Genomic DNA, 12,428 nt, shown 5'->3' on the forward strand with positions numbered 1-12,428 from the left:
CTCTGGTGTCAAAGCCGTCAATTCTGTCAGCCAGGGTTTTGTTGAGTTTCTGCTCCATAGAGAAGGACGGAGAGAACTGAGGTGTTATAGATCCGTAATTTGGTCTCTCTTGTTATGGAATGGTGTCTCCACAACGGCTTCCAGAGAGTTTTCATGGCACTGGCTGCCAGGGCACGTCTTCCGATTTATCTCGGTTGCTATGTTGCCGTTGTTAGTGACAATGGAGCCGAGGAGAGAGAAATGGTGCCATTGTTATAATGAGCATTAGTGAGGAGCAATTATAACAAAGATAGGTTGAAAATGGGTGAAGCGGTCCTTTAACCGTTTGTTTTTCCACATTACGTTTAATGACACTCTTCATTACATTCGTAGGAAGCATTTCCACAGAGGACCTGAGACGAGCATCATTCTGGTAATTATGCATCAAAGGTCATTGTGACCTTGCTTTGGGTTTTTCATCTGAGCCCTGGGCACAACATAATAGGAAGCACATAGTACACACGTCACACTCACACAGCCCCCACCCTACATATCACAGGGTGGCAGACATTTTGATATATTCCCGTAATTGCTATTAAAGCCCACCTCGACCTGTGACATTTAATTAGCTTTATTTTCTGGTGATTGTTTATATACAGTAAATGGGGGTCAATGGAAGTTGAAGGACATTGAGTGTTAACATATATTTCTTTAGTTGCCAGCAGCCACTACAGCGTATAGCTTTTTAGGCCGTAAGAATGGAAAATGTTCTGCTATCAGGACTGTTTTTTTTAATATACTGGGGTAATTTTCTCAAGCAGTTTAATGGCTGTGTTTGCATAAATTCTCTCAGTAGGCACTGATTGAAGCGACTCTGTGATTTGGGGGGGTGTTTGTTTGGTCGAGGGAACTGCCTCCCTGCAGGTGGCAATCACACACTGTATGTATGCAGTAAAAATCTTAACCACTTAAACCCTTTATTCTTAGTAAAACTGAGTTACAATTCTATTTGGACCACATTTTTACATTGCAAAGCAATGTCTTAAACCACTTAAGCCCTGTTTACTTACAGTATCACGATGTGGGCTAGTTGATTGGCTATTCCCACTAATTACAAAATATTTCAACAACCATGACAATCGCCCAACCCTTATCATCAGTGATAACATTCTGAGCGGAAGTCATAACTTATTTCCTGAGCAACTTGGAGTTAGAATATATATTTCTTCCAAGCCTCTCACTCCTGTGTCCTTAGACCTGCGGTTGGTCACAGAAGTGGTGTTGATATAGTTTAATGTGCAGCTTTACTTTGACTTTGTTGTACTAATGTTCCATTTGCTGAAGGCCTACGTGACTCTTGAAATGTAATACATTCTTAGCTTTGAGGAGACTGTATCTCACTTAAAGTACTTGGAGTCAGTAGCATAAGGTAGTGTGGTATAATAGGTGACCCTTCATCCGTCTTTGCAATTACTGCTGTGGCCTTTGCACTCTCAACAATGCAACCTTGCTGAAGTATGCAGGCTTTTATGTTTGAGAGAGCTGAACTTAAGAGTGCAGCAAAGGATTATGTATTGATTTGAAGGGGGAAAAATGCCCTGCCAAGGACTTGTAGTAAATTACCCCATTTCACTGAGAGCAGTTTGTTAAATGTCTTGCTTTTCAGAATGTCCTTGGTAATCTTTAGAGGAAGTGGAACAATAAGCGTTATGAAAGGATTTTACGCAACTATGACATCTGTCCTTGACTAAAGACTTGTCAAACGTATTAAGACAGTTTTGGTTGCAGTAATTTAACTCAAATATAAGGGAATAATAAAGTTCCATAGAGCATAAGGGAATAAATATGCATGTTTGGTGGTGGTGGTGGGATGGATTAATTAGGATTAGGTTAGTCTTTAAAGTGATTAAATTTGTATGCTGATTGTATTTTACTCAATTTAGAATATGCACAATCCCTTTAGCTCCTTCATTCCAGACTGCATTTATATAGCGGAACTTTCAAAGGGGGACTGCGGCCCCCAGGGGGCGCTAGTGGGGCCAATTGGAAAGGAGAGATAAATGAAAACATTAAAACAAAAATCCAATTCAAATTCAATTCAAAACATTATTAATATTGTGCCAGTTCTGGGTCTCGGACCCATTTTTATGTAGCTTTAAAGGGTTAATTCAGATTTTTTGAGTATTTTCTGTAAGAAATACTTACATTAATGTAGTGGTTGCAAAGGTATTAATTGATTGCCCGAGTCCCGTGGTCAGAGTTATGGTCCTGTTCTGATAAATATGAAGTAGTTCTGGTAGATTAGTAGATTTGGTGGGGGCCGCTCATTAAAAATAAATTAATTTAAAAAACTAGCGTCATTTGTATTGTTGACCTATTTCTACCATATAGAGCAGGTTTCGTTCAACTTCGACCCCTCTGTCACATGGTACTAATGTTTGTGTCCAGAATCACTGCGCCGCGGCAGCCTACTCACGCACAAAATATATGACACAAAAAATAGTACCATGTGACAGAGGGGTCGAAGTTGAACGAAACCTGCTCTATATGGTAGAAATAGGTCAACAATACAATGACGCTAGTTTTTTAGATTAATTTATTTTTAATGAGCGGCCCCCACCAAATCTACTAATCTACCAGAACTACTTCATATTTATCAGAACCGGACCATAACTCTGACCACGGGACTCGGGCAATCAATTAATACCTTTGCAACCACTACATTAATGGTAAGTATTTCCTACAAAAAAATCTGAACTAACCCTTTAACACATTTACCGCCGGGCCCGTAGTTCTACGGGCCGTTAAATCCAACGCTTAAGCGCCGATCCCGTAGCCTACGGGCTGTGGTGCTTTTTCCTTTTTTTCGATTTTTTTTTTTTTTCAATTTTCCGGTACGGCACATTTCATTGTAACACCACCGGAAACAGAATTATTTGGGATCCGGTTTTGACGATCACGCCGGCTCCCATTCTAAAGTCTACACTGAAACGCCATTTTCTTCGATTGTAGTTTTTCTCCTCGCTGATCACTGTTTAACATAAACCGTTCTAACTCAACAATGGATGCCCCGTTTGACACGTGGTTTGGACTGGTAGACACAGGGAGATGTCCGCGATGTTTACAAACAGTGCACAGATCAATCTTAAGGATTTTAACGACGTCTATGGCGACGTGAAAAAAACAAAAAACAACAATAAAACGTTGGCACTGGTGAGTACATTATGAGATTAACCTCTGGCGGTCAATGTGTTAAGCATAAGTTCAATAAGGATGATCTCTCTCTAATGCTTTCATCTTTATAGCTGGGGATGCTCCACAAACATCCTTTCATTCACAGCTATAAGTGTGAGCACTTCTAGCCAACCTGCCAATCTGCAGTCAGCCAATCACTGCCTCTGATCCATTCTCTTTTCAGCAAGCGGAGAGCAACCGACCTCCATTCCCAACTCCACCGTGTTAAAGTCTCAATTGTCTAGAGGAAGCTGCAATGCTGCCACCACCAGCGTCTAGACTGTCCCCTAATCTTATACGTTAAATGTTAATGAAGTCTAATCGCCAAAATGTTTTATCTTTTATTCAATAAAACATTTTGTTGGCATCAACTTGATCTCTCCTTAATTGAAAAGGGTGGTGAGTAAATATCTTTTTTTTAAATGTTTCATATATACTAGACCATACCGGGTGAAGTGCGCAGGCGAAAGTAGTTGCAAGCGATTTTCGCAAATATATTTTACAGAAAAACAATAAAACATTATTCAAAATAATTTGAATAAAGTAATAAATTAATGGAGACCAAATCCATTATTAAAATACAAAATAGTAAAAATACTAGCTCTACAAGCTCACAACGTGTTAGATCACGGCGCGTTGTGAGCGTGTAGATCTGCTATTCTCACTATTTTTTAAATAGTGTGTACTTTATTCATTCATAATAAATTTGAGTATGTTTGGGTCACGGGGGTTACTCAATTATCTTTTGGGTCTCCACTGATACCCCTGCGATAGGAGATACCTTTGAAACTGCAACCGAGAAGCTCTTACCTGTGCTTGTCGGGGACTCAAACAGAATGTGCAAAGACGTTAACCTTTTAAGTTTGCCTTCGTGGCATCTTCAGATTGCCCCTGTGGATTTCTGCTAAACCTCTAAAGTGAGACAGGCCAGCTGAACGAAGAGTCTGCAAATTTTTTACTGGCTTCACCTCTAGCTTCACCCCAAAGCGGTGGTGTAGTCTAGTTTCTTTTTGCTGAAGATACACTGTGATTATGCCTTCCCACGCACGTTCGCCGATTGAAATAACCTCTTAAATATGAAGGCCTTTTATTCAACCCGCAATATATATCAAATAGTTTTCTCTTAACTTGCATAATGGGGATACTTTATAGTGTTGTCCTTTGTACAGTACAAATTAATTATCCATTTACCTTGCAGAGCTCTGTAAATGTAGTTCATTCATAAATCCATCAGCCATTCAAACATTCATATCTTTGGACTGCTTCAGAAAATCTTTAAAAGTTATGTTAATTTATGGTGTTGACACGGTAGTGCTAATGTTTGAAATAAGTTGAATGCACTTTCACGGGCACGCACAGAGCATTATTGAACGTCTTCAGATCTACTATTTTCACTGAGTTTTGTTTTTGTTTTGATGTTCTGGAAAATATGTGAAATTGTTTTGAAAAACTTTCTGAATGAGTCTTGATTATTTTTTTTTGAAAATCTTTATATGTTATATTTGATTTGATTTGATTTTGTAAATGTAGGAAACGTAAAAAAATATATTCTGTGACCCAGAAATGACTCCCGACTCCCAACCCCATTGTTTGGGAAAATCTGCAGCACCTATTCCTAGACTACACTGCTCCAAAGTGATCAACAGCAAATCTAGAAAGCCAATCCGGAGATTTTCTAAATCTTTACCAAGCTTCTTGCAACACTGTGAGAGAGAGAAACCTCACGCTGGGTACATTGGAGGGTCAGCACATCAAAGTCTGTTTCAGTCAAAAAAAAAGTCATTCACGCTGTGAATAAAGGTCACGAGAAAGACCTTTAATTCAGTCCCTATCACTTTTTATGACAGTTTCCCTCTAATTCAGTCCCTATGACTTCTTTGACAGTTTTCTTCTCTTAAAGGAAATGGTTTTTATTTCACGATGTTAATGGTGGAGGTCATCAAAGCCTTCTTCAAACTTTCAAATCCTAACGTTTCCTAAACCCGTCTTAATACTTTTTTTTGCTTTTGTGGTAAGAACATTGGAGAAAGTCACCTTGCTCAGTCAATGCATACACTTATAAAACGATTGATAGAAGACCGCAGAGAGTTGAAGTTGAAATAATAGAAGCAGTCAATGCACGTCCTGCCGTTCAGGTATTCACAGTAAAACCATGAGAAATTGAGATTTTATTCAATCCGGCATTTCTATTTGGTTTCATATAATGACCACGGAGAATCGTGGTCCATCTCATGAGTGCAAAACAGCGGAACTGAGCAAGGCTACGAGCCTTTATGTACTGTATGTGCACGTTTGTTCTTCCACGTGCATTCATGCATGTGTACGTTTATTCATCAATGGTGATCTACAGTGCCTCATTTCTGTGTGCATGTTATCAGGTTCGATAAAAAAGTAAATAAATAAGCCTCACTTATTCGTACGACAAATAGATAGAGATCTGAAATTCTTTGCTATTTTTGGCACTTAACACATTCGGTGCCAAAAAAGGAATATTACATTTTTGCAAATACAACCTTTGAGTGCCATAAACGTAATATTACGTTTTTTCATTTTTTCCCCATTTTTTGTTTCCACAAGGGGCGCTCTAACGCAACATAGGAATGATCCTAGGGACCCTTTAAAAGGGAATGGACGGATGTGACGTCACCCCAAATAAACGGACGTGCATCCGCCCCTATGATGGGATCTTGAGAAAAAGGTCCATATCTCCATATCTTTTTACAGTGATCGAAACAAGCCATTTTCAACGGGCGATCTCTCTGCAATGGCGGATCGCGGTTGAAACGTTATTGTTCCAGTCGTTAGACGGGACCCATGGACATCTCCCAGTCACCGTTTGTTTACATCCGGGTCCTCTTTGTGGCTTCTGCAGCTCTAAAAAGATTGCCAATAAAGGTAAAAAAACGCTGCCACTGGCTGTACCCTGTTTTATAAAACCTCTGATACTAAATGTGTTAAAAGATAAAAAATAAATAGGGATTTATAATTAAATAATCAAATTCAGTCTGCCCAGAAGTAGGGATAAATCATATCCCCACCGGCCATAAAAATGAATGACTTTAGGAAAAAAATGAAAAAAGATTAACCTTGCACGTGTTAATGTGTCACCTCTGCTCACCTTTCTCTGTTGAACTTGAGTGAGTGAAGGATGGCCGGCCGTCTCTGACGAAGGTTCCACAGGTGTAACGTATCGTCTGCGCAGGCCGAGACCAGCGCCCCCTGTAGGCCATGAAGGGAAAACAAAGACATCAATATGAGGAGAAACTAGAAAAAGTGAAAAAAGAAAAAGAACACAGGTCTCCCGCCAGGTCAGGTAGGTTAGTGTGGCCTCCTGGTGGCGCTATAATGGGCCAATGTGAAAAGGGTGCCATTTATTCTTAGGCCTTTCACGGCAAGCAGGCACTGCATTCATGATTTGAGGCATTTTGTTCCAAATAGGTGTTTTGCTAAATTAGACCTGCTGGTGGCGCTAATGTGAAAAGGGGGGCATTTCTTCCTCGGCCTAGTGGCAATGTGCGTGCAAAATTTCACGGATATTGCACGCTGCGTTCATGATTTGAGGCATTTTCTTCAAAACGGACCAATCCTGCAAACTTTGGAAGCCAATCTTAGTCAATCAGGATGGAATATGGAAAATCGGACAGATCCGTGTTGATCACATGACTATAGAGATACTGTGTACCGATTTGCGTGATCTTTGGACAAAATCTGTAGGAGTAATATACATTTTTTTTTGTTGCATATATCGGCCTCATGGTGCCGCTATGACAGGCTGATCTGAAAAATTGGCATCCAGGGAGTGTGTGTGCACAGTTTTGCAGTGAACGGACGAACGGTGCCGGAGATTAGCTGGTCACAGACAGAAGGACACACGGACGGACGGACAGACAGGGTGCAAAACATAGTCTCGGCCAAGCCTTTCGGACTGGCGGAGACAAAAAACAGGAATGCGAGAAGAAAAAAGAAAAGGCCAAAGAAATTCAGAGTCTACCTCAATACCAGCACTAATGACAACAGCTGGTAGAAGAGTCTAAAATGATAGCCAGTGCTCTGCACAGCTTGGTTATGTCAGTGGACCCCACACTCTGGCCTATGTTATGTGCATTATAGTTCATGAACAGTGTGTGTGTGCTGACAGTGAGTCTAATTGACCATTATGGTACACCGCAGGAGACAAACACATGAGCACGAACTCGTCTGTACATTCATTTATGTAGCTGCGTGTGTGTAAAATGTGGTCCCAAGGCCCCAGCGATGACAGTGCTGTCATTACTCAGGGACAGAACACACACACACACACACCCTAATTACACCATCACACAGGGACTTGGGGAATTCATCACCAGTAGTGAGCATTCGGCCTGGTTCAAATCACGTTCACGTACACAATCTCACACACACACACACACACACACACACACACACACACACACACACACCTTTGTGTTACTATACTTGTGAGGACATCAACATAAAATGTTGCCCTTTTTAACCCTAACCCTGAAAATAGCCGATCTACAAGCTCGTAGATCGGCTTGCCAAAATGAAAAAAGTAATAGAAGCACACAAACACACACACACACACACACACACACTCACACACACACACACACACACACACACACACACACACACACACACACACACACACACACACACACACACACACACACACACACACACACACACACACACACACACACACCAGTCGACTAAAACTATGACGAAAAATGTTCATCGACTACCTTTTTTCACTGACGAAAACTAGATAAAAACGAAATAAAAAACTAAGCTATGATGATTAAAACCAAGACAAACAACAAATAAAAACTAGACTAAAATGTTAGGGAGGGACTAGTGGAGAAGAGATCCAGTAGAACTAAAAGACAAGTCATTTTATGTTTGGTTGCGCTCAGGTGCTGCACTCTGAAAATAGCAGATCTATAAAGGTTTGCTGTCAAAATCAACACACACACACACACACACACACACACACACACACACACACACACACACACACACACACACACACACACACACACACACACAATATTACACAATTACCCTCTCTCAACAAGCATGCATGTCATCCGCTATCAGGGTAGAGAATGAGCAGAGCATGTGCGGTGTGTTTAATTCAGCTTCCCTTCCCTCTGGCAGCAGACAGCCACAGCCAATAAACAGAGGTCACTGCATTCGTCACCGGTCTCCAAAATTGACATGTCGACACCGGGAGGAAGTGGAATGGAGGCTGTCACTCTAGCTCAGAACGGACCACTAATTCAGTTATGCTCCCTTATGGCCCTCTGGCAGATATCGTTGCTGACGGCCAGAAACCCCTTATCTCCATATTTTTTGGGGGTAAATTAACGCCCTACTTGATCATCCTTCAGCGTCACACAAAAGTATCAAAAGTAGCAGATCGCTTCGCGACGCGTTTTGAGCTTGTAGATCTGCTACTTTTGCAGTTTTTCTTTTTTTATTATCCTGAAAAGTAACAGTTTTGGACAGTTTTTGAAAATGAATGTACTAGTTCATTGTGCAATTGCAATCTATTTGTTTTAAGTTATCATCATGAATTGGTTGAACTGCATATTTATTATATTTTTTTTACCGTTTTGCTTGTAGATGTTGAATGTTTACATGGACCACAATGGAAACAAGCCTGTGGCTTTTTTTTTTAATGAATATCCATTTTACTTTTTGTAATGCAGTGCTGTACTTTTAAATGGTCAATAAGATATTCAATTGATCAATCAATCAAACAAACAAACAAACAAGAGTGTCACACAGAAATAGTGAAAATAGCTGATATACAAGCTTTGTGACACGTTGCGAGCTTGTATATCAGCTAAGTGTGTCTGTGGGCGTTTTAAATATTGAAAACAAAGCGGGGACTCGCAACTCACTTTTTTAATGCTCCAAGTTTTTAATTGAGACAAACAGTAGATACGACGTTTCGACCCTTTCGGTCTTTTTCAAGTATTTCATACTTGAAAGTCCCCGCTTTGTTTTCATGATTCTGTTCTGTTTGGCTCAGCACCAAGGGTTATTTTTCTTTAAATGTTATAAATATTGTAGCAACAAAAAGTATTCGGAAGAGCTTACAGTGACTATAACTATTAACTACATTGGAACACAGGTAATTCCCCCCCCCCCCCCCCCATTTCCTGTAAAGTCATGGTTTTGGACATACAAGGTTTCCACCCGACAGCGACGGTATCTGGAAGCCTGTGTCCTGGACATTTATGACTCACTGAGTGGTTCCTGTTCCTGCTTGTCATTGGTTATCTGCTACATCAGGAAATGAAAGAGGCTTTCAACCCCCCCGTCGTGTCATAAGCAGCGGTGGGAGAGGCAGAAGGTAGCAATACCACAGTGTAATTAATGTATTGTGGATGTTTCTGCCGTACGTTTTCTTTTTTTCCCTTATCGTTGCTGTCGGGCAGAAACCTCTTATCTCCATATTCTAACTTTTAGTTTTTTTCGTAAATGAATGCCCTACTTGATCATACTACAGTTACAAAATACTACTACTAGTTACAAAAAAGCATTGTGAGCTTGTCGGTCTGCCATTTTCCGCAAAAGCTTTCGCCACAATACGGATGCTGCGTTTTAAGTGGTTAAGTGGTCAAACAAAACGATTTGAAACAAGAAGACGACGGGGACAATAATTGATGCTGTCCAGCTATTGTGGAGAGTGTGGTGTGAAGACTGAGGCCCAGAGGAGGATTAGCTCCAGCTTAGACAGTTGACGACATGAGAAGATGACAGCTTCCACACCAAGACATAACTAATCGCCCACGGATAGTTCACCCCAGAAATGACTTTTCTTCTATCGATCAGTCATGGAGACTTGAAGTCATGGATATGTTTTTGTTTTTGTCGCATTCCTAAGCCAATAATTTGATGACCAGTGGACCGGTAGGCAGCGGTTCCGGTAGGAGACACAAAGGAGACTCTTTGTGTCTCCTACCGGAACCGCTGCCGGTCATCAAATGATTGGCTTAGGAATGCGACAAAAACGAAAAAAATATCCATAGATTCAAGTCTCCATGGGGTGACTGATGGATAGGAAAAAAAGTCATTTTAGGGGTGAACTATCCCTTTAACCCATTAAGACCTGAGGCCGATTCTACAAATGCCTTCTAAATCAGTAGTTCTCACAGCGCGTCACTTCGTGCCGCGCGCACTGCGAGCTTGTAAATCTGCTATTTTTGAATAGCAAACGCTAAAATATGACACGGATGCTCTCCCAGTTTGAATGGTTTAATTAACATCCTGGTAAACACTGTCCTCTCATACACACACTCACTTCTGCTCTCCCTCTCTGTGTGTGTGCGTGTACGTGTACGTATGCGCATACGTGTATGTGTACGTGTGCGTGTGCGTGCGTCCTGTTGCTATCTTCTGGTTCAACACAATTATGTGAAAGCACTTTCCTGGCTCATTTGAATAATAGACGTAACAAGTTGGTGATCTATGATCCATCCATATACATGATTCATGCCGCTGCAATCATGAAATGATTTATGATTGCCTTGTAAATAGTCTTAATTGACGGTTGATTCATTCCCTCAGTGACCTCTCGCTCCTAGCACTGCTCCTGGATATTATCAATGGTGGAAGATGTACTTTGATGTTATACTCAAGTAAAAGTATCAATACCACAATGTAGAAACACTACAAGTTTAAGTTCAGTATTAAACATTTTTCTTGAGTCAAACTAAAATGTAACTCCTCAACTCCTACAATTCCAAGTGCTAGTCAGGGTGGGGGGTCCCCACTTAAAATATGATTATTTTGGGGGGTCACGGCCTGAAAAGGTTGGGAACCCTTGCTATATAACAGGTACAGGTTTGAATAATAATAGTACCAGTTAAATACTTGTAGTGGAGTAAAAAGTACAATATTTGCCTCTGAAATGCAGTGGAGTAGAAGTATAAATGATTGGAAAATGGAAATACTCAAGTAAAGTAAAAGTACTGCAAAATAGGACTCAAGGACGGTAATTGAGTAAATGGACTGAAATGACCTTCACTTTTGAATGCCGTCTGTAGCTCCTCCATCTTATTTAAAAACGCACGTCAGACACATCAGAAAGGCCTAATTTGCATGTCGCTGTTGTCGGGCAGAAGCCTTGCATCTCCATATTTACATTTTTGCTTAATGCCCTACATCGTCATACACCATGTCACACAAAAGTAGTGAAAATAGCTGATCTACAAGCTCAAAACATGGCACATCGCAACACGTTTTGAGCTTGTAGATCGGCTATTTACGAATAGACACAGGTCCGTCCCCCCCAGCCCCCCCCCCCATTTCATGAACGTTTTGGACATACAAGGTTTCTACCCAACAATGGCGATTTGAAGAAGGAGGCCTCACTTATGAAACCAAAATGACTAATCTCCAGAAATAATTAAACAGGAAGGGGAAAAATAATTAACAACATAATTGCTTGTATTTGTTTCCTTTTTCTTCCCCGTCCCCTTTTGACTGATTCATAGGTGACAGCTAAGGACGGGTTGGTCTCTTACCCCCGTCCCCTCCCTCCACCACACCAAATGACATTTCAGTGCTAATGTCATTAACGAGGATATGCTATTGCTAATCCATGTCAAACCTTGACTGATGGAGAATGTGACAATGATTAGTATGCGCCTTCAAGGAGATGAAGACGTTATGACATGTTTGTCGTTCTTATTTTCTCTCCCTGATACAATATGTAAGGCGTGTAATTCACAATTAAAGCTGAAATAAGACTTGTTTTTGATAATAACCATGAATCAAAAAACCCTCTTTAAAAGGCATAGCAGCCTCCAGTAGGCCTATGTAAACTTTGCCTTGTGTTTACATAACACAACCATAAATATTTGTTTACCCATTCCCTCTATACCAGCAGTTATCAGTAGTGTGGTGGTGTTTACCTGCAGAAACACACTGCCCTCTCGTTGTATTTTGGTCTTTTCACTGTTTGCTTGGGTACCCCAAAACATCCCCTTCTACTAAAACAAACAGTGAAAACACCAAAATACAGCGAGAGAGCAGTGTGTTTCTGCATGGTAAACACCACCACACTACTCCAGTGGCTGATGACTGCTGGTATAGAGGTGATCCAAAACAACACTGCAGAGCTCAAGACCCTGAAGCTCAACAGGAGGGTGTATACGTATACGCGGATGTTTTAAATTAGCAAGAGGAGTAAACAACTG

The 12,428-nt window shown here is 40.8% G+C and overlaps 1 protein-coding gene across 1 annotated transcript in view; it reads right to left on the reverse strand.

The window, feature by feature from the left end:
* stxbp5l (syntaxin binding protein 5L) overlaps nt 1-12,428 on the reverse strand; it is a gene marked incomplete at both ends in the record, with an annotated part of 294,314 nt that overhangs the window by 127,825 nt on the left and 154,061 nt on the right. The window contains one exon of the mRNA XM_080412829.1: nt 6,332-6,432. Within this exon, the coding sequence (XP_080268955.1) occupies nt 6,332-6,432 (101 nt within the window). The remainder of the gene's footprint in view (nt 1-6,331; nt 6,433-12,428) is intronic.

The sequence above is a fragment of the Gymnoscopelus braueri genome, assembly GCF_963280865.1.
Source record: "Gymnoscopelus braueri genome assembly, chromosome: 18".
Taxonomy (NCBI): domain Eukaryota; kingdom Metazoa; phylum Chordata; class Actinopteri; order Myctophiformes; family Myctophidae; genus Gymnoscopelus; species Gymnoscopelus braueri.